Source organism: Aquarana catesbeiana, linkage group LG08, assembly GCF_042186555.1.
Source record: "Aquarana catesbeiana isolate 2022-GZ linkage group LG08, ASM4218655v1, whole genome shotgun sequence".
NCBI classification, from domain to species: domain Eukaryota; kingdom Metazoa; phylum Chordata; class Amphibia; order Anura; family Ranidae; genus Aquarana; species Aquarana catesbeiana.
This window is the reverse complement of record NC_133331.1, coordinates 27,806,178-27,833,027: the sequence shown is the minus strand read 5'-3', so window position 1 is coordinate 27,833,027 and position 26,850 is coordinate 27,806,178. Positions and strand designations below refer to the sequence as shown.

Genomic DNA, 26,850 nt, shown 5'->3' with positions numbered 1-26,850 from the left:
GAAAGTCATACGCTTGGGCGGGCATACACATGTATGTAATAAAAATGTGTGTGTGTGTGTGTGTGTGTGTGTGTGTGTGTATATATATATATATATATATATATATATATATATATATACACAAGAGGTGATGCAGAGGCTGTGGACATGATACAGGAGATGTCAGAGGCTGCGGGCATGGTACATGGGATGTCAGAGGCCGCGGGCATGGTACAAGAGATGTCAGAGGCTGCGGGCATGGTACAGACCACCCCCCTCCATCAGTACAGACCCTCCCTCAGTACAGACCACCCCTCCTTTAGTATAGACCTCCCCCATCAGTATAGACACCCCCTCAGTGCAGCCACCCCCCCCTCAGTGCAGACCCCCCATCAGTATAGACCCTCCTCAGTGCAGACCCCCATCAGTATAGACACCCCCCTTCAGTGCAGACCCCCCCATCAGTATAAACGCCCCTCTCCCCTCCCATAGTCCCCTGCACATGTCCACCTACATACTGTATAGTAAAAATGTACAGACCTCAGAACAGCGCTGACGGATATACTGTACACAGTGGTGTGTCCCTCGTGATCCTCCTCCTCCTGTGTGGATGTAAACAGAGAGGAAGGGAAGGCAGCCCCCCACCCCCCCAGCGACACCACTGGTTCGGGCTCCCACTGTGTCACTCAGGTTATGTGACATCACGGGTTGCTAGACCCTGGGTGGCTCTAGCAACCAGTGCAGTGGCAGAACAAAAGTAAAATGGCTGAGATGTTAGTTATCTGCACGGCACCCACATCCGCCACTGATGGCATCGCTTCCCCCAGTGAGAGACTCGGGGCTATGGGCCCCAGATTCGGGGCTATAGCCCCAATAGCCACCCCCTAGCAACGCCTCTGCCAAGAACAAAGATGAGATTAATGATTGGGGTTGATTTACTAAAGGCAAATAGGCGTTGCACTTTGCAAAATGCAGTTGCACTCTGCAAGAGCAGTTGCTCCAGAGCTTAGTAAATGAGATAAAGCTTCACTTTGCAAAGAATACCCAATCACATGCTAGGAAAATAAAATTAAAAAACAGCATTTTTGCCCGCACATGATTGGATGATGGAAGTCAGCAGAACTTCTGCTCATGCACTATGGTCTGGAGCAACTGCTTTTGCAGAGTGCAACTGTACTTTGCAAAGTGTACAGTCTATGTGCCTTTACTAAATCAACCCCATTATGTGCAGTGACCCACAGGGGTTCATTTACTAAAGGAAAATCCACTGTGCACTACAAGTGCTTTTGGAAGTACAGTTGCTGTAGATCTGAGGGAAGATCTGAAATGAAGGGAAGCTCTGCTGATTTCTATCATCCATTCATGTGCAAGCGAAAAATGCTGTCCATCTCAATTTTCTTTTCTTTCTTTTCTTTTCCCTGTTTGGATATTTTTTCATATATATTTAATTAATATATTTTTTCATTTATTATTGTATATACATATTTTTTTTTCATAAATGTTTTCTTTATATTTTTTTCTTATTTTTTTTATATACATATTCCCCTCTCTCTCTCTCTCTCTCTCTCTCTCTCTCTCTCTCTCTCTCTCTCTCAGGTCCTATTTAAGGAAGGTCAGCACTTCATTTTAGGGCAATGATTAATCACATGATTCCGGTGTGAAATGCGTCTGCCTTGTTGCTGTCTCCCTTGGTGTGTCACTTTGTTTTATGGATAAAGTATCAAGAATAAAGGACTCATATTCGTATCTTGGTGTGCAGCCATTCCTTCTTCTTTTTAAATCTACAGCGACTGCACTTCCATGTGCACTTGTCTTTAGTAAATAAGTCTCACAGTAGCCATTAAGAGTTAAATTTTCTTAGACAAATCTTTGAAATGTTAAATCGAATTGGTTACTTTGGTCTACAGCAGTGGTTGCCAACCTTTTCGGACCTCCCGGACCACTGAACTCAACAATTTTGAATCCCATGGACCACTAACATGAATTTTGCATACCTTATACACACAATGCTCCAGCTCTCTGCCCCCTCCCCTGGATCACACCGCTTCCTGACACACACAATGCCCCCCTCTGCCCCCCTCCGCCCCCCCTCCGGACGTTGCATCACACTGCTACCTTACACAGACTCATCATTGGATCTCACCTCTTTATCCAGCCATGTGCCTGAGCTCGGTGCTCCCTCCCAGTCTGTGATCAGTGCTGCCATTGGAAGTCCTCTCCTTCACCTCCCACTCTCTGCACTACTCTCAGCGCATCCCTCCAAGTTTACAGGAGCCAACACTAGACATGTGCATTGCCGAAAAATTTGCTCGTTTTCGTTTCATTCATTTTTTGTTTTTGTTTTTTAGTTTGTCGGGTCATTCATTATGATCACAATTTGTAAATTTGTAAATTTGTAAATTTGAAAAATCACAAATTCATAAATTCCTAAAATTCGTAAATTTGAAAATTCGTAAATTCGTAAATTTGAAAATTCGTAAATTCGGAAATAAGAAAGAAAATACAAAAATTTGAAAGAACAAAAATCCGAAAATTCTAATAATAACTAACTATTAATTATAGGTATTGGAATTTCCTTTCAAATTTGGCTGTTAAACGAATAAGAATTTATCCAAAGTTACGAATTATCCAAAATAACGAATGCTGCATCTAAACAAATGGAACGGATCAAATTAATAATAAATAATAATAAAACGTTTTATTATTATTATTATTGTTATTTATTGTTATTAATTTGTTATGTTCCATTCGTTTAGATATGACATTCGCTATTTTGGATAACTTGTAACCTCAGATAAATTCATGTTCGTTACGTTCGTTCAGCCAGATTTGAAAGGGAATTCCAATACCTATAACTTTAGAAATATGCCCCGTACACACGGTCGGATTTTCCGCCTGAAAATGTGTGATAGGACCTTGTTGTCAGAAATTCCGACCGTGTGTAGGCTCCATCACACATTTTCCATCGGATTTTCCGACACACAAAGTTTGAGAGCAGGATATAAAATTTTCCGACAACAAAATCCGTTATCGGAAATTCCGATCGTGTGTACACAAATCCGACGGACAAAGTGCCACGCATGCTCAGAATAAATAAAGAGATGAAAGCTATTGGCCACTGCCCCGTTTATAGTCCCGATGTACGTGTTTTACGTCACCGCGTTTAGAACGATCGGATTTTCCGACAACTTTGTGTGACCGTGTGTATGCAAGACAAGTTTGAGCCAACATCCGTCGGAAAAAATCCTAGGATTTTGTTGTCGGAATGTCCGAACAAAGTCTGACCGTGTGTACGGGGCATTAGTTATTATTTCAGATTTCAGTGTTCTCTGATTTCCTAATTTCCGAGTTTTCTAATTTCCAAATTCCTCAATTTCCTAATTTTTGAATTTGCTAATTTTTGAATTTCTGGTTTTCCAAATTTTAGAATTTTTGAAAAAAATTGTTAAATGGGTTTTCACTAATTTGGATGTATCCAAATTAACAAATTTGTCAAAATTGGTAAAAAAACGAATTTGGAACTAAATGAATTGCACATGTCTAGCTGGAACTACAGAGGCGGCACCGGGTATCAATGCGCACTAACAGTATTGAGAACAACACTGGAAACAACATTGGGCGGTATACATCCAGCACAATGTTGATTTGCAACAGAACACCTGGAAACCACCAAAATGTTCCCATGGACCATCAGTGGTCCATGGACCACTAGTTGGCGACCGCTGGTCTACAGCATTTTGCACAACTGCATTTTACTATAGGACTGCTAGAGTGACTTCCTAATCTTGTATAAGCAAATCATTTGGAATCAAGGGTCTTGTTTTCAGACAGTTTCTTGCATATATTTTAAGTGAAATAAAGCTCTCCAGATTTAACTGCAACCAATAATGTGTGTACATAGCATAAAGTAACAACTGTAAGACCAGAATTACAAATGTATTCTACCCTTTATATCACCTGAATAGAACTATGAGAATGAATTATCATGATACTAACCTGTACAAGAAGAGGCTTAATAATTGTATCAGAGCTGCCTTGTGTGGGGACAATAGGTATTTCATTCTGACACAGGTCCAATGAGTTAACAGCTTCTGTCGTCACTGTGATATTTACTTCTCCTGGAAAGAAAGAAACATGCTAAAGTAATGAAATGGTAGCTATTAAGATCGTTTAAGTCAAATAATGAATAAAAAGATTAGCACAAGGAATGGTAATTACGTTTTTCTTGTGCTGGTACCAGCTATCATAGTAGAAATCCAAAGTCCTATGCCCCCCCCACATACCTCACAACCATAATATTCCAGTGTTGCAGGGGTTCATACAAGCTTGGGGGACCTGTCATAGGTGCTCGTCTAGAGTCCTTATTATATCTGTCCTTTCTGCCCCCTTCCTCCATTTATAAAAGCTGTACTGAAGCTTCCATAAATAAAACGAAATCTATGAAAGGAGAATAGCATACCTCCCAACTTTTTGGAATGGGAACGAGGGACACTTGTTAGAAAAAGTATGTAGGCACAGGACACACCCCCTTTAGGCTACTTGCACACTGAGGCGGGCGGGCGCTGGCGGTAAATCAGCGCTACATTTAGCGCCACTTTACCGTCGATTTAGTGGCGCTATTCGCCCACTAGTGGCAGTTTTAACCCTTGCTAGCGGCCGAAAAAGGGTTAAAACCGCCCGCAAAGGGTTTGCAGCACTGCCCCATTGTTTTCAATGGGAAAGGGCGCTTTAGGAGCGGTAAATACATGCAGGTTGCAGGACTTTTTTGACCGCCCTGCAAGCGCACCGCTCCAGTGTGAAAGCCCTCGGGCTTTCACATTGGAGTGAATTGAGCGGCTCTTTCAGGGCGCTTAGCAGGCACTATTTTTAGCACTTTAGCGCCTGCAAAGCGCCTCAGTGTGAAAGCAGCCTTAAGGAGAATTATACAACAAAAAATGATTAGTTAAACCCACAAGTGCTTTTTTTACCATTACTATTCATTTATATTGGCTTTTAGAATTTACAAATGCAGCAATTTAGAATTCTGATGAAAGGTTTAGCGCTGGCTTTTTAAAAGATAAAAAAGTGCATTTTATATACAACTATAGAGATCAGATCAAAATGAGGGACACATGAATTGGAATGAGGGACAGAGGGACTTTGCTCCAAATCAGGGACAGTCCCTCTAAATCAGGGACAGTTGGGAGCCATGGAATAGGCAGATGAACAATTCATAGAGAGTTTTTCATTCATGGAAGAAAAAGTACAGCTTCTATGAATAGAAGAGGGGGGCAGAGAGATTGTGCATAGTCAACATTCTTGATGAGTTCCTGTGACAGGTCCAGCCCTCATTTTAACTCCACGCAGTACCAGAAGGAGCACAGCTGCAGGGTATGGTGGGAGCAGAGGTCTTCAGATTTTAACTATGACAGCCAGAACCAGCACAAGCGACATTTTGCAATAAATGTAAGCATGGGCCCTTGTGCTGGTTTAAAGAAAAATGACCCAAACTTAGACTTTAACTGGGGCCTCAATCAACATAACCTGCAGAGTTCAGACCACTCTAAACAAAAGACAGGACTATAGCCAAATAAAGAGAATAAAGAGTAGTTGAAGTTTGACATTTGGAAGCTGCCATTGCTGACTTGTTTAAGTACAGGCTCCCAGATTGTTTATTTATTATGTACTAGGTCCTGAGGATGGATGTACAGGAAATGGAGCGAGTACAAAGAAGGGCAACAAAGCTAATAAAGGGTCTGGAGGATATTAGTTATGAGGAAAGGTTGCGAGCACTGAACTTATTCTCTCCAGAGAAGAGACGCTTGAGAGGGGATATGATTTCATCTTATAAATACCGTACTGGTGACCCCACAATAGAGATAAAACTTTTTCGCGGAAGGGAGTTTAACAAGAAACGTCGCCACTCATCAACATTAGAAGAAAAAAGGTTTAACCTGAAACTACGTATAGGGTTCTTTACTGTAAGAGCGGCAAGGATGTGGAATTCCCTTCCACAGGCGGTGGTCTCAGCGAGGAACATCGATAGTTTCAAGAAACTATTAGATAAGCACCTGAACCCGACCGCAACATACAGGGATATACAATGTAATACTGACATATAATCACACACATAGGTTGGACTTGATGGACTTGTGTCTTTTTTCGACCTCACCTACTATGTAGGTGAGGTCCAGAGTCTTGTAGAGTGGGAGAATTATCGTTATATCTCTGGAATGAATCCCCTTTTTAATGCAGGTCAATATTCTGTTTGCTTTGTTAGCAGCAGCTTGGCATTGCATGCCATTGCTGAGCCTATCATCTACTAGGACCTCCAGGTCCATTTCCATCCTAGATTCCCCCAGAGGTTCTCCCCCCAGTGTATTGATTGCATTCATATTTTTGCCACCCAAATGCATTATTTTACATGTTTCTACATTGAACCTCATTTGCCATGTAGTTGCCCACCCCATTAATTTGTTCAGATCTTTTTGCAAGGTTTCCACATCCTGCTGAGACATTATTGCCCTGCTTAGCTTAGTATCGTCCGCAAATAAATAAATTCTTCTTTCCCCTCTCTTGATATTGTGTAAATGGAAAATGGTATAGGCAGTTCCAGGACCTACTGCAAGCAGTTTGTCCCTTGGATGGTACACTACCTAATCTTCAAACTAATCTGAGTCTGATACCCTAAATTGATAGACCCTGTGTACCCTGAATTGACCTTCTGGTTTGTTTTTTTCCATGCAAATATATTGGATATTTTATTGGTTTCACAATGTTGTTTAATAACCTGGACATGCCTTTTGTGCCTTAAATAAAATAAAAAAAAAAAGTCAGCAGTGGCAGCTCCACTCATAGGTAAAGGAGTAGGGATGCCGCTTGCATGGTACTACTGCCTGGTGTATGCCGCCAGCTGCAGCATACTGCTAGGTTTGCTCCAGTGACGAGGATGGAGGGGATGATGAGGTCACTGACTCTACGTGGGTGCCTGATAGGAGAGAGGAGGAAGAGGAGGCACATCAACAAAGCAGGATGCCCTCCAGGGGCCAGCTTAAGGACAGCCAACCGACTGCATCACACCGCAGAGCTCCGCATGTGCAGGGCGCTGTTGACTCCACGCGTTTTTTGAAAAATTCTTTGGTGTGGACCTTTTTTGAGTCATGTGCAGCAGATCGCACCATTGCTGTTTGCAACATATGTCTGAAAGTGTATCAAGCATGGCCAAAACAGCAGCCGCTTGGGCACCACATGCTTGACCAGACATATGTCGAACTCCCATGCAGTTCGTTGGCAAGCGTACTTAAAAGACCCACACCAAAGAACAGGCAGGCAGTTGATTCAGTTAGCCGCAGTATATTCAGTACTGTATCCTGTGCAGCTAGATCTCACTGCAGACCATTCCTGTTGTTCTCTTCCTAATATACTACAGGCAGGCAGTTGATTCAGTTAGCCGCAGTATATTCAGTACTGTATCCTGTGCAGCTAGATCTCACTGCAGACCGTTCCTGTTGTTCTCTTCCTAATATACTACAGGCAGGCAGTTGATTCAGTTAGCTGCAGTATATTCAGTACTGTATCCTGTGCAGCTAGATCTCACTGCAGACCGTTCCTGTTGTTGTCTTCCTAATATACTACAGGCAGGCAGTTGATTCAGTTAGCTGCAGTATATTCAGTATATATATACATCCCAGCTTTGTGCAGCTACATCTCACTGCAGGCCATTCCTGGTGTACCTATTCAAATACATTACAAATACATCAAATACAGTATGTCTGGAAGGCCAACAAGGAGAGGCAGACACTCACAGGCCATGAAAAGAGGGCAAGCAGGCTCTGTGTCTACAGCCAACAGTGCTGGTCATGGACACGGTGCATCCTCAGCATGTGGCTGTGGGGCACGCTTGTCCTTTTTTTCGGCAGCTGGCTGTGTTGAGCCACAACATGCAGAAGAGTTGGTAGAGTGGATGACCAAACCGTCCACATCCTCCTGATCCTCTGTCACCCAGGCTCAGAGTACTTTGGCTGCCAAATGCAGCTGCCAAAGCGGCCTATTCCATCGGCTCCAGGTCATCAGTTACTCCTTCCCTAGCCCCACCATTATGCACAGAGGAGTCCCCCGAACTGTTCGACCACAGTGTTGGGTACATGCTGCAGGATAATGTGCAGCGTTTTGAAGGCTCCGATGATGGTACCCAGCTTGAGGAAGGCAGTAATATGAGCCCAGAGAGAGGGGGTGCCCAAGAAGGACAACAAATTGGCAGTCATGTTCCCCCAGCTGCAGCATACTGCCAGGTTTGCTCCAGTGACGAGGAGGGAGGGGATGATGAGGTCACTGACTCTACGTGGGTGCCTGATAGGAGAGAGGAGGAGCATCTCCAACAAAGCAGGATGCCCTCCAGGGGCCAGCTTAAGGGAAGCCAACCGACTGCATCACACCGCAGAGCTCCGCATGTGCAGGGCGCTGCTGACTCCGCGCGTTTTTTGAAAAGTTCTTTGGTGTGGGCCTTTTTTGAGTCGTGTGCAGCAGATCGCACCATTGCTGTTTTCAACATATGTCTGAAAGCGTATCAAGTATGGCCAAAACAGCAGCCGCTTGGGCACCACATGCATGACCAGACATATGTCGAACTCCCATGCAGTCCGTTGGCAAGCGTACTTAAAAGACCCACACCAAAGAACAAGGCGGACCTCTCCTTGCTCCTCATCAGCTGGGATCTCCAACCCCACTATACCTTCAGTTCTCTTAGAAACCTGCACTGAGAGGAAAGAAGGTGTAGAATTAGGTGTGCCAAGTACTTGCGGGCAATCTGCTATCGCTACACCAACGTCTGATTGTAGCAGGCAAATTTCCCTACCCCAGTTGCTAAACCAGCAAAAAAAATTTGGTCCCAGTCATCCACATGCCCAGCGGCTGAATGCTAGCTTGGCTAAATTGCTAGCACTCCAACTGCCACCTTTTCAGCTGGTAGACTCTGCCCCCTTTCGTGAATTTGTGGAATGTGCAGTACCTCAGTGGCAGGTTCCCAAATGCCACTTTTTTTCACGGAAGGCGATTCTGGCTCTCTATCGGCATGTGGAAGGCAATGTCTTGGCCTCGCTGGACAGGGCGGTCCGCGGTAAGGTGCATATTACCGCTGAGTCATGGTCCAACAGGCATGGACAGGGATGTTACCTATCTTTCACCGCGCACTGGGTGACTCTGCTGTGCAGCTGGGAAGGATGCAGGACAGGGTGCAGTATTGTTGGAGCTTGTTCTGCCACCACGCCTCCAAAATGCTACTAGTGGTGATTCTGACACACCTCTCTTCTCCAACCCCTCCTCTTCTTCTTCCTCCATGGCCTCTTCCTCTATAGATTTGTCCTCGGAACCAGAGGTGCTCCGTAGGTGTTCAGGGGGCTACGCAAGCACTCAGGCAAAAAGATGCCATGCAGTGCTTGAGCTGGTGTGCTTAGGGGACAGGAGCCACACTGGGGCAGAGATTCTGTCAGCTCTGCAGGGACAGGATCAGAGGTGGTTGATGCCACGCCAGCTTCAGCCAGGAATGGTGGTTTGCAACAATGGCACCAACCTCCTCTCCGCCCTCTGACAGGGACACTTGACCCATGTGCCCTGTTTGGCTCATGTCCTTAATTTGGTGGTGCAGCGGTTCTTGTGCAGGTACCCGGGCTTACAGGATCTCCTGAGGCAGGCCAGGTAAGTCTTTGTGCATTTCTGCTGGTCATATAATGCCAGTGCTCGGCTGGCTGACCTCCAAAAGGAATACAACCTACCCAAGAACCATCTAATCTGTGACATGCCCACCAGATGGAACTCAACGTTGGCCATTCTACAGCGGCTGCATACGCAGCAGAGGGCCATCAATGAATACCTGTGCGACTATGGAACAGGACAGGGTCAGGGGAGCTTGGCTTCTTTTTGCCACGCCAGTGGCTCATGATCAAGGATGCATGCACTGTCCTGTCACCCTTTGAGGAGCCCACGAGCATGGTGAGCAGTGACAGTGCATGCATCAGTGATACTGTCCCTCTTGTCTACATGTTGGAGCACATGCTGCGTGGAATAATGGACAGGGCACTTGAGGCAGAAGAGAGGGAGGAAGAGGAGGACTTCCTTACCTCTCAAGGCCCCCTTTATCCAGACAGTGTTCCTGTGGGCCCGTCGATCACACAGGAAGTGGAGGAGGAGGATTGTGTCAGCATGGAGGTGGAGCCAAGCACTCAGCATTAGCAGCAGTCTTCAAGGGATCGTATACAGTCCCCAGAAACCCATGGACTTGTACCTGGCTGGGAGGAGGGGGTTGCGGATCATGTGGTCCTTAGTGACCCAGAGGACTCCGGACCGAATGCCTCAGCAAACCTACGCTACATGTCCTCCCTGATCCTGCAAAGCCTGCGAAAGGACCCTCAGATTCAAGGAGAGGGATCATTACTGGCTAGCAACCCTCCTTGATCCATGTTACAAGGGTAAGGTTGCGGAACTTATCCAGCCATCGCAGAGGGAGCAGAGGATGAAACATCTTCGGGAGGCCTTGCAGAAAGGTTTGTGCAACGTGTTTCCAGAGCTTGGGATGTTACAAACTCCTGGTCCTGGACAACATGTTGCTGAGGCTTCGGTCAGTCACAGAAGGAGTGGCGGAGAAGGTGGCCGTCTGACAGATGCGTTCAGACATTTTTTTAATCCGCAGCCCCAAGGTCTGATTGGTTCCAGCAACCATCACCAGCGACTGATTTACATGGTGCAGGAATACCTAGGGGCAAGATCAGACTTGGAGACCTTTCCAACCGAAAATCCTCTGTTATTGGGTCTTGAGGAACGCACATTCAGTGCTGCTGGAGGCTTTGTAACCGATCACAGAGTGCGCCTGTCCACCGACTCGGTTGATCGGCTCACCTTCATAAAAATGAATCAGTCTTGGATCACCAGCTACAAAACACCTGATGCTGATGTAACCGAATAATTTTTTTATGAATGTGAGATCCCTTGAAGACTGCCTATGCTGATGCTGAGTGACTATCCTATTCCTCCTCAATGTTGATAGGCTAAGGCCCAAACTTTCTACCCTTTTAAACAGGGGCGTGTAATTACAATTTTTGCTGTAATATTTTGCAGCAGGGCTTGTTCCTGCGCTCAACTAGAGTATCTGTGAGGGGTTGCAGTGTTGTGGCACCAGCACCAGTGCCTAAGGCCCAATTTTTCTGCCCCTGTTCAACAGGGGCGTGTAATTACAATTTTCGATCTAATATTTCACAGCAAGGCCTGTTCCTGCGCCCACCAAGAGTAACTGTGAGGGCTTACAGTGTTGTGGCAACACCACCACACCACCACCAAAGGCCCAATTTTTCTGACCCTGTTCAACAGGGGCATGTAATTACAATTCTTGATATAATATTTCACAGCAGGGCCCGTTTCAGCGCCCACCAAGAGTAACTATGAGGGCTTACAGTGTTCTGGTACCACCAACACCTAAGGCCCAAATTTCTGCAGAGTATATAGGGCAGGCTCCTACTTTCAAATATCCGACTTACAAACGACTCCTACTTACAAATGGAGGGAGACAACAGGAAGTGAGAGGAAATCTACTAGGAAGGGAAATTCTCTCTTGTAAGAGTTAATATGGGAAAAAGGTGTCTCCTCCACTGATACTTTATCACCAATCCTTGTTTCCCTAAAAACCCCACATTTTAAAATCCATTTGTCATTGGGGCAAAAGTGAGGTGAAATCTTCTGAACAGGGACACAGACAGCAAAACAAATGTTACAGGGGTGATAACCCTTCCCTATGTTTTCCAAAAAGCTTAAAAATAGATTTTTTGTCTGGAGCTATACTTAGAAAATGTACCTGTTCCAAATTACAAACAGATTCAACTTAAGATCAAACCTGCAGTCCCTGTCTTTCTTGGGACCACCTGTATACTTCTGTTCAGAGTATATAGGGCCTGGGGGCCCCACGCCTTTTCTTTTTTTAATTTGGGTGCGGGGTTCCCCTTATTATCCATACAAGACCCAAAGGGCCTGGTAATGGGCTGGGGTGTCACCCATGCCGTTTTTCTCAATAATTTTCATCCATATTTCCGGGACCCGACATTACATTACAGCTGCAAGCAGTTTTACATGACTTTTATTCCTTTAGAAATGTCATTTTGTGCAGGGACTGTTCTAAACACGGGAAACACGCGCCACTTTACAGGCATACTATAGACACCCCCCAGGTACGATATTTAAAGGAATATTTCACTTTTATTTATTCACTTTAAGCATCATTAAAATCACTGCTCCCGAAAAAACGGCCGTTTTTAAAACTTATTTTTGCATTAATCCATGTCCCCTGAGGCAGGACCCAGGTCCCCAAACCCTTTTTAGGACAAAAACTTACATATTAGCCTTTAAAATTCACACTTTTGATTTCCCACGTTCGAGTTCCATAGTCTTTAACGGTGTACGAAAGTTCGCGCAAACTTTCGCTCCGTTCGCATGCGAACCGAACCAGGGGGGGGGTTCGGCTCATCCCTATAAAGGAGTATAATTTATTTTAAAACCTTCTCAAAGCAGTTGGGTAATGCACTGAGTATTTCTCACTGGACACACGACTCACCCATCTTAGATGCTTTAAGTCTCCAGTAGAACGTTTTGCTTTCATCAGCACTTAGACAGCTGCTGTACTGACAGCCAGCACATGGTTCCTCATCCAATTCTAAGGAAGGTAACAGGGTGGTTTGTACCTGTCAACAGGGAAAGAAATCTTTATACTTAGTGAAGTTAGGAGAGCGTTAAAACTGCACTATACAAATACAGAGCATATAACAAAACAGCAATTGGGTTTTAATATAGTATTTTAAATGAAAAAAATAGTGGCGCTGCAAATATATGAATCCGTGACAGAAACTCAAACCTAAATCAGACAATGAATTAGAAAACTAGTGACAGTAAATCATACATTTAGTGTCTAATGAATGTCAAAAACAATCTCCACGTGTCAGAGTGTCCAGAACTAATCAAGAAAAAAAAGAAAAAATTAAGAGTCCATGGATAGTGATAACGTTCTTATAAAGTGAATAATCTTAGACCAAAACGATATAAAAATATCTTCCACCACACCAAAATGTGACTGTGATCCACTCCCTTTTGAAATCGCACTCACCAAAAAGATATGCCTCGCATGCTCATGCTTGGCACACAAGCTGTTACAAACCCACCAAGGTTAATCAAACCTCAGCTTTCAGCAGCACTCAATGAGGGAGGAAATTCCCAACAGTGAACAAGAAATGAAAAAAGCTTCTAATAGTGTGATATTGCAAACAATTTATTTAAAATGGTATAAAAATCTTCAACTATTGCACTCACATAATTCCAGTCATGTAAAGCTTTCCAGGAATTCAAATTACTTGTCACAGAGCCAAAAGCGATGTGTTGCAGTCACAGTGGACCCGGGATGCAGTGTGTTGGAACTCGCTGTCTCGATCACCTCGCTTGCTCATGACACCACCTCGTCACACTCGGAAGCAGCAGAGCATCAAACACTAATCCTCACAGATGGTTGCCGTACAGCCACGCCCCCGACATGTTTCGTCATTCCAACTTACTCATGGGGTTGGCTGTACAGCACGGCAACCCTCCCCTTTGTACCTCTCCTACCAACTAATGGCAGAAGTAACACTAGGGCGCGTGCGCGCATCCTGTGTCCCCCTGACCACAACACAGTGGCTTCAGCATTCTTATTCCTATAGTAAGAAGTACTACCATCCTGTACAGAGGTTAAAAACTACTAAAGCATAATTAATGCATATGACACATCCATAACTTTCATTGAAAGAGTCCATAAGCTAAAGGTATACCTTACTAAAAGCATGTTATGTAACCAAACAAAACTATATACATATAAATCCCTTACAGCATAATAGCTTTACACATTAATGAAGCTTTAACCGATCTAATATAATACAAATCGCTAATATTTAAATAGCAAAAAGTTAAAAATAATAAACAAGTAAAAAAATATATATATATCTATAAAAAATATATTATATATATATATATATATATATATATATATATATATATATATATATATATATATATATAAAATATTATTAGAATTTAAAAGGTGGTTGGAGTTAACGTAAATCAATGAAAGCATATCAATACTAAAATTCAGGTTCAATGTATCAAACATAAAAACATAAAAACATAAAACAATTGAGATCTAACTCAATGTTTAACCCTCTCGGATAAAGACTCTTTAAAAAAAAAATCCATTTCGTTTCTCTCTGGGACAAGTCCCTAACCAGATTAGAGCCCTCCACGATGGAGAGACCTGATCAATTCCACAGAATTGGAGTAGAGATGGATCCTGATTATGTTTTTCCTTAAAGTGCAATGATACACTATGGAATTTGAAGCCATTCCTAATGTTCGCTAAATGCTCAGCTATCCGTACCTTCAAAAGTCGCTTAGTTCTTCCCACATAGTACAACCCACATGGGCACCACATCAGATAGACCACATGAGAAGAGTTGCATGTAATGAATTTGTCTATCTCTAATACTTCATGATCCGGGTTAGTAACATTAGTCAGACCCCTGTTAATTCTATTCACAGTTCTGAAGCAAATGCATTTTCTACAGGAAAAAAAGCCTTTTAGATCTATTCTAAGAGTTCGTTCACTGGGTGGGTCCAGGATTTTTCGTACTACTTGATCTCCAAAATTGGGGACCCTTCTGTAAATGAACTTTGGTCTGCTAGGTAGAGATTCTCCCAAGTGTCTGTCCCTGCATAAAACGTGCCAGTGTTTAATAAAAATATTTTCTATCTCCTTATACTGGTAATGGAAATTGGAAATGAATCCCCATTGGTGTTGATCATTAGCAGGTTTGGCTTCTTTATTCCCCAAACATTGCTCTCTTGGTATTTGTGCTGTTTCAGTGATCAAATTATTCAAACCCTCCTCTCTATACCCTTTCTGCATGAACTTATCTTTTAGTGTATTAGCTTGTATAAAGTAGTCATCCAGTTCAGTGCAGTTGCGTCTAACTCTAATGCCTCGTACACACGGTCGGATTTTCCGAAGGAAAATGTGCAATCGGAGCTTGTTGTCGGAAACTCCGACCGTGTGTGTTTTGTGTGTCAAGTTACCACAACACCATTATTATCTTGTATTATTTAATCTCAAGGAGATTGTTTGGTGTTTGTGTCTTGTTAATTTCACATTGTATTTTTGAAATGTACCTGCCTCCTCACAAACAAACTGTCCTTTATGAAGGAAAACACACATAATTGAAACAAAAATTCCTTTATTAAGGGCTCAGAACCAAACAAAGAGGGAGGCAACCCTGGATAAATATCATAAATTGGCGAAGCCTTTGACCCCCAGGGCACACATCAATTATTTTCCTGCAAAATTGGTAGCCTGAGGAGTCCATATTTAAGGGAGTACAATCTGGTCCAGAAGTCCCAGAGATCATGAAAGCAGCAGATGACATCTGTGTCCCCAGGCTGTGGTCATACAAGAGGCTGCATATTTTGCCAGACCAGACTGAACCCAGGGTCATCACTCTCTGGTCTTCCTTCCACACTTCCTTCCCGGCTGTGGCTCTGGTGTTGGAGATGTGGCAGGAGGAGGAGTAGGACCTGGAGGAGGAGGAGGAGGAGGAGGTGGAGGAGGACCTGGAGGAGGAGGAGGAGGACCTGGAGGAGGAGGAGGAGGATTATGGGTGAGGTGACAAATGTGGGTTGCACATGTGATTTGGCCCCTCAACCCCTTATTTAGAGCTTCCAAATTAAGAACTCACATAGGAGTCGTTGGCCCTCCTTCATCTGCATCATTTTGCAGGCAGTTATGCCAGCAAAGTCCTCCTCCACAGTGTGGGGTGTTCGGGGGCCTCAGTAGCCTTCCAAAAGAGGCCTATGGCAGCCTCCTCCAGGCTACTCCTCTTCCTGCCACTTTGTCTTTGAAGGTGTAGGGGAGGGACCTGGGTATCAGGCAGCCTGCTTGGCCAGCCACCTCCTGGCTGAGACTTCCCTGTGTATGAAAAAGGGAAATGGTTTTAGTTTTTGCATCATCAATCACAATCCTAAATTAGTACTCCAAACTAACATCTATTTAACATCATTGATTGGACAACCAGAAATATTTAGAAGAATGCTATACCTGGCTCAAGCTGGGCTCCTCCACATGTTGCTGCCTGGAAGGCCCAGGTTGGACATCAGAAGCCTCAGCTGGGGGGGAAGGAAGCATGGAAGGAAGAGTGGAGAGTGCTGGCCTGGGTTCAGTCTGACCTGCCAGAAAATGCAGCCTATCATAGTACCACAGCCTGGGGACATAAATGTCATCTGCAGCTCCTGATCTCTGGGAATCCTGGACCTTCTTGCGCTCCCTTAGATAAGTGCTCCTCAGGCCACCAATTAGGATCTTCAAATAGATGATGTCTGCCGTGGGGATCACCGTCTTCACAAATTGCAGCAAATTATCCAGCGCTGCCTTCCTCTTTGTTTGGTTCTTATATTCAGGGTGGTTTATCTGCCACAGACAGGGCAGCTTCCTGAACATATCTATGAAGATTGGCTTAAAGTCATGATCCTTCAAGATATCCATTTTAACTGCAAGACACAACACAAGACAAACCCTAATGTCAGCCTAAAGCCTTCTAAATTTGGCCAAATACAGGCCTCAATCTAGAAGCAGGCCCAATTTTAAATCTTACCTTCGTTATCACGATCGGCGCCTCTGATACTCCTTCCTCTGCTCACAGATCGTACGTACTATGCACGCGTGTTACGCTTTATAGACACTGCGCATGCGTGAAACTCTGCCCGCCCCTGACGTTCTTTCTAGTCTATTCCCCGCCCCTTCTCGTTCGTCGCAGTGGTGGAAGAGCACATGGCGGAGACAGAGCAGGTGTCTGATAATTATACCAACGAGGAGGAGGAAAAGCCCGGAGCCTGAAACGTCCCGATCCAGAAGGAGACGATTTAAGGCATCAAATATGTCCTTTGGGGAGATGTTGGAAATGGTGGACATCCTGAAGAAAGCCGACTATGACGGGAAGTATGGACCTTACCACAACCCCAATGTCCGAAAGGCCAAGATCATGGCGAAAGTGGTAAAGAGTCTGCACCAGAATTTCGGGGTACGACGATCCAAGGATCAGCTCAGGAAGCGGTGGTTGGACCTGAAATTAAGGGAGCACGAGCAGTACAGAAGGATCAGGAGAGTGCTGCAAAAAAGTAAGTAGTTGTGCTGTGTTCCTATTCTTTATGTTTCTTACGTTCGTGCTGCTCCATGTGCTTTTCTTTACTGTTGTACAGTTTAAAATGGCAACTTTCATGTTCATGGGCACATTATTCGTTCGTATGAAACATTGTTCGTTCGGCCTAGAAAACACCATTGTTTTGGCCATATGCATTTGAAAACATTTTTTATGGCCTATTTGTCATAAAATAATTTGGTTGTGTAAATGGGGTTTTAACTAGAATGAAATGCAAACTAGATTCTGTGTAAGGAGAGGACACTCAGTAGCTGTTTACACATCTGGACACAGGAGCACTAGTGTGGGACCCCAGAACACCCTCTTTATTAGGGGGTCCCACACAGGTGCTCCAGTGTATACTATAGGGGTGTCTCCATCTGTGAAGCTTGTACAAAACAGGTAAGTATTCAAGCTTGACAAAGGACAAAAATATTTCTTCATCTTAGAACTCTGCCCTAACAGACAATTGTACCCCACTTCCAAGCAATGTTTCATATTTCTAGTTCTGCAATCAAATATCTGTGTGCGAACTATACCTATTTTTATTTACATAGGGGAGAAAAGACTCGGCGGACACCCCTCATCCGAGGAGACCACAGACCCCACACCTCTGGAAGAAGTGGAGACCCACCAAAGACAACAGGAGGAGGACGGAGATGTGGTGGAAATTGTCACCACAACAGGTGAGAGTCTGCGACCACAGGCTCAGGTAAGAGATGGATGCCGGCAGATTTATAATACATGGTGTGTTTTTGTTTCTATCTTTTTAGGTGATCGTGATGTTGTGGATCCAGATCATTTCATCTCTGAAAGTGCACAGATCCTGATTGGGGAGATCATGGGGTATAATAATGACTTTGAAAACATCCATAAAAACATCAATGATGTTAAAAAAAAAAATGAAGAACATCATTGATGTTTTAGGGAGAGTTTAAAACCCATCCAAATCCCTTTGTTTTTTTGTGCTTTTTGTGATCTAAAAATTCATATCATTTTTTGACATATTTGCGAAAAGCCAAATTTTGAAGATGCACACAGTGTGTCAACATGTGCTATCTGCCGTCACGGGAGATCAATGTAGGCGTTTTGGGGGTGCAACCCCTTCCTCAACAATAAAGTAGCTGTGAAGAAGGGGTTACACCCACAAAACACGTCCCTTGATCCCCCATGATGGCAGCTAGCACATGTTAACATTCGACAATTTGTGAGCATCTTCAAAATTTGGCTTTTCCTGGGGTGAGTTCAACCCATCTGAACGCAATATCAAACACAGTTTGTAAATACTCATGTCTGATATTGCCTTCAAGTTCTACCAAATGTGAACTTTGTAAGTTCAAGATTTGTGTCTTTCTTGTTGGTTTTAAACATGCCTGTTTTATCTTAAATGGACATTTCTACTTTTTCTAATGTGACCCCAAAAATTGTTATACAACAAACATGTTGGTTTGTTTTAAAAACCTTTTACAAATGCACATGTGATTGTGCTGGGATTAAAAAGATTGATAATCAAGAATGTGTGGATTATTGTTTCAATGCTCCCAAACTTTTGTTTGACCAATGGGTGTTATTTCCTAAGGTAAAATCCACTTTGCACTACAAGTGCAGTTTCAAGTGCACTTGTAGTGCAAAGTGTCTTTGCCTTTAGTAAATAACACCCAACAGTGCTTTGTAATGTTACACAATCACGCCATTTTCCGGACTCACCAAATTTCTGTCAGGGTCAGCTAAAAGAAACACAAGCATTAAATGTCACCAAAGATTTTAGTAGTTAAAATGATTTTTTTATTTGAAAAAGGTTTCAGACAATGTCTGGCATATTGATGGCCCCCCTACCCGAAAAGTATTCCAGGTATCTTAGACAGACCTCACGGGCACTCAGGGGGGGCAAGCCAGGACGGACACTTTCAAGCGCCGTCAGGGTTGGTTAATTCGGAAGAAGTTGTGTAGAACACAGCACACCAGGATTATATGATTAAGTTTGTACTCCGCCATGTGTATTGGTGTAAGAAATAGGTGGAACCGGCTGGCCATGATTCAAAACGTGTTCTCCACCACTCTTCTGGCTCTGGCCAGCCGGTAATTAAAAACCCTCTGGTCCAGGGTGAGGGTCCTCATCGGGAATGGCCGCATAAGATGGTCCCCCAGCGCAAACGCTTCATCCGCAACAAAGACGAATGGGAGTCCTTCCGCATTGTCTTCTGGAGGTGGCAAGTCCAATCTGCCATTCTGGAGACGCCTGTAGAACTCCGACTGGGCGATGACTCCATCATCAGACATCCGGGCCATTCTTCCCCACGTCCACATACAGGAACTCATAAGTAGCCGACACCACTGCCAACATCACAATACTATTGAACCCCTTATAGTTGAAATGGTATGACTCCGAGTTGGGTGGTGGGACGATGTGGACGTATTTCCCATTAATTGGCCCTCCGCAGTTAGGAAAGTCCCACTGTTGGGCATAGTGGGAGGCCACAGTCTGCCATTCCTGTGGGTTGGAAGGAAACTGTGGAATCAAATAAGAAAAAAAAAATAATAATTTTGCACATAAACAGGGAAAGCAGATTAGACACAAACATTCTTGGCCAACATCAAGAAAACATTTATTTGAGGGAGTTTTTAAAGACCAAGGTATAAGGTACACCTATCAGATTCCCCCTTCCCCCCTCTTATGGGCCATTTCTAACATTATAGGGGGGGGAGCTCTTGGACAGGTAACCCTCTCCACTTCATTGAGAGATGAATGCCTAAATAATGTGTGTTACTTTGGCCAGCGCCTCCTTGGTTACACTATTGACAGCCCACTGGACAGGAAGTGTCAGAATACAAAGATATAAATACACACTGTACACATTTGAGCACATTTGGACATTCTGCTATTACCTATCAAGATAATAATAGTATACCAAAACTTTAAACATTACCGTTTGAAAGTATACAGGCAGGCCCTTGCACTACATGCTTTGGGGAATTCATCCATACATCTGACCACAAAAGAGATGGGTATAGTGTGTATGGGTTTGGCAAAGTCAGCAGATAGATGATTGAGGATAGATAGAGGATTGGTATCAGCTGACTTAGCGGTTGGGGGGAGGGAGGGTTCCAAATGATTTGGGGACCCCCAAAAAAGCCTCTGGCACTCTGCCTGAATTTTAAGCACAAATCACATTTTAAAACATTTTAGGGGGTGTTTGGGGTAAAGCACTACTATGGAGCTGATAAAATACATTGTTAAGTGACTACATGAGGTGAATATAGGGCCAGGAGACCATGCTGGGGAGGTTAGTCAAGGCAAATATGTATGAAGTACAAAAAAAATAATTACATAAAAATCTAGCATGCATGAGGACAAAGGGGACATTCACAGCATATTACAATCATGGTAATTAGTGAATGAGGAAAGAAATACAATATATTATCAAACATTATATACAATAAAATGTGATGTTAAAGGATAAAAATCTTACGTTAATATACTCCTTCTGCAGGACCTGGATGATGGCAGAACAGGTCTCTGGGATAATGATCCCCAGAGCCTGGGGGGAGATGCCTGTTGAGAACTTGAGGTTCTGCAGGCTTCTCCCCGTCGCCAAGTACCGCAGGGTGGTGACGAGCCTCTTCTCCGGAGTGATGGCTTGCCTCATGCAGGTATCCTGCCTGCTAATATAAGGGGTCGGCAAAGCCAACAAATGGTGAAATACAGGGTCCGTCATCCGGAGAAAGTTCTTGAAATCATCAGGATTATTCTCACGGATCTCACGGAGCAAAGGCATATGACAGAACTGGTCACGCTGGAGCAACCAATTATTGGACCATGAACTCTATCCCACCCTGTTCATGGACTGGACTTGTGTCAAGGTAAGGACCCCAACACCAAGCCCCCGCACAGCATGAACTCTACGAGGAGTACGTATACGCAACATGGCTAGAAAACGGTCGGCTGCTCAGAACGAAGTAACAGAATGCACTGAAGAACAGCAAGGCCTGTGAAGAGCGACCTGAAAAATAGTAACGAACGAACAAGAACACAATGACAGAGTCACTCGTAACTCGCTGCACACACTGAAGACCAGATATAAACCCACAAGCACAAACTGAACAGCAGAAAACGATCTGAAAGCCACGAGTCTGAAAAAGCGCGAATCGTCTCTCATCAAACTTTTACTAACACGAGATTAGCAAAAGGAGCCCAAAGGGTGCCGTGCTTGGTTCGGACCTGACCTTTTCTAGTCTCGTCGTACGTGGTGTACGTGACCGCGTTCTTGGCGATCGGAAATTACGTCAACTTTGTGCGACCGTGTGTATGCCAAACAAGTTTGAGCCAACATCCGTCTGAAAAAATCCATGGATTTTGTTGTCGGAATGTCCAATCAATGTCCGATCGTGTGTACGGGGCATTAGTATTTGCCCTTTAGGGATATTCCTAATCCAAGCTGGATGATGCCGGCTTTTGATAGACAAATAGCTGTTTCTATCAGTAGGTTTCCCAGCATTTCCTTAAGCTGGTTGTGGTAGAAGGATTTATCCATCACCACAACCCCACCACCCCTATCCGCCGGTTGGACTAACAATTGGGTTTTGTGATGCGGTAATTGTGATTTATAAATACATTTAAACAATTTAGTTCAGTGATTAATTGTAATTGGTTTAAATTATATATTACACTTTATTCATTGCCCCTTTTCTTACTGAATAATCTCACACATGCAAAGGGTTAGTAGCCCCAACAGTGCTCTGGACAGGACCTAAAACTAGCAAATCACTGAAACTGGAGTCATTGGCATCATCACATGTAGGGATGAGCTTTCTGTTTGGGTCGAACACGAGTTCGATGTGAACATTGGCTGTTCGCCCGTTCGTTGAAAACCGAACATTATGGGCCGTTCAGTTTTGAGCAGCGCGTAACAGCCCATAATGCACTGCGATAGCGCAGTGCATTGCTGTATGATGATTAGCCAGAGAAACTTTATTTCTTTATTCACATATTTCCTAATTTTTACACAATGTATCAAAACAGACATTTCCTCCAGGGCCCAACCTCCCTCCCCTATGCATTCATCCCCATACATGGGCAGTGTGTGTAATATCACCTGTACACATGTTGAGTATTGCTTAGGTGGGGAGGGGGTCCTGCAGGGGGACCTGTCTAGAGTTCTATTTGGATCTAAATTCACAACCAATTCGCTACACCCTCTCAGCTCCATCCAATCCTCTCATTCATTCATCTTTCGATCTCTCATGGTCTGTTTTCCTTTAGGTCAGTACCCGTCATTTCAGTGTTTTTCTACACTAATAGAGATTACACGTTGATCCCTCTTGCTTCCCACCAGAGTTTCCCAATCAAATCATATTTCTTTAGTGCCCCTTGCTTTATATATACCGATTTCTCCTTGAGAATTACCCCATTCATACTGTTCAGCCATTCCCCACTGGACATGACTCCCCGGTCGATGACTCCCGTCACCTCCGCCCAGTAACGGAACAGCTTCAGGCATCTCCAAAACATATGGAGCACATCCGCTTCTAAGTCCCCATACCTAGGGCATCTTGAGTGCAGCCAATGGCCGAACTGAAAGAGTTTGAGGGGCATAGTAAGTTCTATACAGCAAGAACAAATGTGACATCCTCTGAGAGGGGGATAGCGAGACTAGTGGGGCCAGTTCCAAAATTCTGTTCCACTGCAATTCGGAGATGTCTCCCATGTCTTTTTCACATTTTCTTCTGTATAGGGGGGGTTCCATCCCTCCCATTCTTCCCTTATTGATATATGGATATATTTTTTAAAGTAGACCTTTTCCTGACTCAGCGTTGATTAATTTTTGAAGTACTGGAATTGTACTCCATTCTAAGGAGCTCCCTCTGAACTGTTCATCCAGTGCATGCCTGACCTGCAAATATCTAAAAAAAGATTTATTCGGTAGGGCATATTGGTCTCTCAGTTCCTGGAAAGTTTTCAGGGTGCCGTTTAAATATAGCTGGGCAATATGTTTTATTCCGCATCTCTCCCATTGCCTTACTACCCCCATCTTTTGTAGTTCTCCCAGTTTGCTATTCTCCAACAAGGGGGTGTATTCCGTGAGGCCTCTGTACTTCAATATTGTTTTTGCTGTGTCCCATACTCTCATCAATAAATTCAAGGGAAAGGAACCTGCCTCTAAGTTTTCAGCTATTGAATCATGTGGGGTGTTTTGTAGGAGCATCTTTCTTCCTGCTTCTCGGCCTGCTAGGTTACACCACGCTATGTGCTGAAGTTGTGATGCCAGGAAATAGCTAAAATGGATCTGAGACTGCAGGGAAGTTAACCGAATTCTTGCTGGACCACCCTTCCAGATCATTTCTCTAAACAGAGTGTCTATCCTTTGAAACCACTTTTTATACAGCCAAATTGGGGAATTATTTAGTACATAAAGGAGCTGTGGCATCCAAATCATTTTAATTAGATTACAGCGACCTGCCATAGAAAGCGGCAGTCGTTTCCACACTTTTATTTTTCCCCTAAATTTGGCTAATAACGGGTCAATATTGTCTAAGGTATAAAGCTAGGGATCCCTGGAGATATTTATACCCAGGTATTTAAATTTATTTACCACTTGGTTCTGGGCCACCTTCTCGGGCAGGGGGCCTCCCAAAGGGGTCTACAGGTAGCAGGTTAGATTTTGCCCAATTTATCTTTAGTTCGGAGATTTGATCAAATCTATTAATAATATTCATAGATTAGATAGGGGGAATCCTGCGCATCTCCGAGAAATAGCAGAAGATCGTCTGCATATAATGCGAGTTTTTCCTCCAGATCACCTCTTCTAAAGCCCCTCACCTGGTCAGAGGATCTGAGGGTAATAGTAAGAGGCTCAATCGCAATGGCAAAGAGGAGGGGTGACAGGGGACACCCCTGTCTCGTCCCCCTCCCCAGTCCAAATTTATCAGATTGTTCATTATTTACCTTTACCCTGGCCTTTGAAGCCCTATAAAGCATTTTGACCCAGTTGATGAAGCCTGGACCGAGTTGGACTGATTCCATTTTGTTCAACCTAGCTGCCAAGACCTTTACGAGGATTTTCATATCTGTGTTCAGCAGAGCAATGGGCCTATATGAGGCAACATCAAGAGGGTCTTTGCCCTCCTTATGTATGGTAATTATAGTGGAATCCATCATTGATGGGGGAAGCACTCCCGTTGCCAGCGAGCAATTCAATACCCTCAACAGCTCAGGGAGCAATACCTTCCCATAATGCCGGTATATCTCGGCTGGAATGGGCCATCTGGGCCCGGGTATTTCTGCCTCGCCATCTCATTAGTGGTCCGCTGCATCTCCTCTAGCATTATGGGGCGATCCAACTCTGCTCTATCCGCCTCAGTGAGAGAGGGGAGGTCCCTGAAAAATCTATCCATTCCATCCCTCGTCTCATTCTGTCGACAGCTATACAGGTCCTCGTAGTATTCTTTAAATTTACCCACTATTTCTGGAGTATATGAGGTCACTCTTCCATCCTCTGTATTAATCGCGGGTACCACAGAAGTGGAGGAGTTTGCCCTAACCATTTGCGCCAACATGCGGCCCACACCTTTGTCCTCTCCGACGGCAGCTTGTCTCTGAAAAAGATATTTGTTTTCTGTCTTCCGGAGGGTTACTAGGCAATAGTTGTGTTGCTCTTCTGTCCAATTCCTGAGTGTATCAGGTGTTGGGTTATTAATATATTGTTCCTCCGCTATTGTTACCCTCTGCCCCATTAATCTCTCCTAATCCTTGGTCTGTTTTTTAATTCCAGAAATCGCAAAAAGGCCTTCAAAGTGTCTCAAACTATTTCTTCTGGAGTGGTGCCCCGATTCGAAATGATAAACTATAGCAGGGACACCAGTATCTCATTCGGGTCTCCCATCAGTTCGATCCAAAAGGGGCTTTACCTCCACTCCCCAGGATGATTACATTCGCCCAACTCTAATGACACCGTCACCGGGGAATGGTCCGACAGGCCTCTAGGTTTGTAATTCACATTTTTTATCAGGGGCATCATCTCATCATTTCCCAAGACTAAATCAATCCCGGAGATGGTTGAGTGTGTCCTGGAAAAACACGAATACTGACAGGTCTCCGGATTCCGTATTCTCCAGATGTCTCTCAGTCCGGTTTCTTTAACAAAATTAGCAAGCCCGGCATCCACTACACTACCTGTATATGTCCCTAAGGGGAACCTGTCTAATTTCCGGTCCATTACCATATTGAATATCCCCTGTTACTATTGCCTGCACCCCTGGCTAATCCAGGAGAAACTCAGTCAGCCCGCAAAGGATCGAATCATCAAAAGGGGAGGGAGGTATACATTTGCCACTACGCAAGATCTATTTTCAATCTTGCACTACAGGAAAATGTATCGGCCTAGTTCATCTATCTTAGACTGTATACAAGAAAAAGACACTCCAGATCTAATAAAAATGCTCACCCCTCTAGAGTAAGAGGAGTGAACTGAGTGGAATTGTGTACAGTAGTCCCGCCACCTCAGTTGAGGGATAGAAGTTTTAGTAAGGTACCCTCTGGATTGCTATCAAATGGACCTCTATATACAGCATCCATAGTTTGTAAAACCAGAGGATATCATTATATATGATTATCATTTTGTCCACATCTCTACGGGAGCTCCCTATTGAACACTTCACGTTAAGCAGCACCTGGCCGTTTCATGGGATTAAGGTTATCTTCTATTAAACTATCCCTCAAGGGTGGTAGTCCTTTCACTGACCTTTTGCATATCATGCCTAACGAAAGACAGTTCTTCCCGCACGGTTTTGAGCTGGGCAGACATTTAATTTATAGAGCTGTTGCAGGAATTAATTGCGTGCAATATTTCCGTTAGTGATGGTTCTGCTTCCCCCAGAGCTAGCGTACTAGGTGGTGACTTTGACCACCCTTGAGCGTCCTCCATCCCCTCAGCCGGTAAGCTTCTTATAGGGACACACGCCCCCTTCGCAGGGGTTACCTGGCCTTGTCCCAGACTCTTCCTTGTAAGATTAGCCCCAGACTGTGGTTTGGATAACACAGTGGCGTGTTGGGTCTGTTTGCTTTTTTTAGGCGGGGTCTGTTTTTGCGGGTGAGAAAATTCCTTTAATTTGGCAGCAGCTGCCTGACTCATCTTTGTGGTACGCTAAGATGGCATAGTCACATAAGGTTATATATGGAAGTTTATATTTGTCTCTATCCCTTTTTCCCGTCCTCTACCATCCTATTTGGAACCAGAGGGGAAAAAGGGGAAGGGGGAGAGAGCGGGGAGAGGGAGAGAAAAGGTGCCCAAAAAAAAAAAAAAAAAAAGAAAGGGAACAAGGGATCCGCCCCCCCACAGTTCAAAAATTGTGGTTCACAGTCCCAAGCTCTTAGCTTTACACCATGAGGCAGTGAAATGGGGTGGGATAAAAATACTTTGACTCTAGTTTATGTCCTTCCCCCCTTTCCCAGGAGTAAATAATTGAACGTTTCTCACACAGAAAAGTTCACATATCCTAGTATAAAAAAGTCGCTCTCCTTTGTTCCAACGTATGAAGCTGTGACAGTATTTCAGGGGAGGGACTCTCACACCTCCACTTGTCAGCACAATCCACCAGGGGAATACCTCACGTCCTGTGAGGTGGGGGGATGGTGAGGGCCTCTCACATCGTCACC

General features: G+C 44.1%; 1 protein-coding gene across 1 annotated transcript in view; it reads right to left on the bottom strand.

The window, feature by feature from the left end:
• The window catches only part of LOC141105653 (alpha-2-macroglobulin-like protein 1), a 245,551-nt gene that overhangs the window by 76,175 nt on the left and 142,526 nt on the right, over positions 1-26,850 (bottom strand). The window contains exons 20-21 of the mRNA XM_073595630.1: positions 12,551-12,677; positions 3,976-4,097 (exon numbers count right to left, since the gene is read on the bottom strand). Of these exons, the coding sequence (XP_073451731.1) occupies positions 3,976-4,097; positions 12,551-12,677 (249 nt within the window). The remainder of the gene's footprint in view (positions 1-3,975; positions 4,098-12,550; positions 12,678-26,850) is intronic.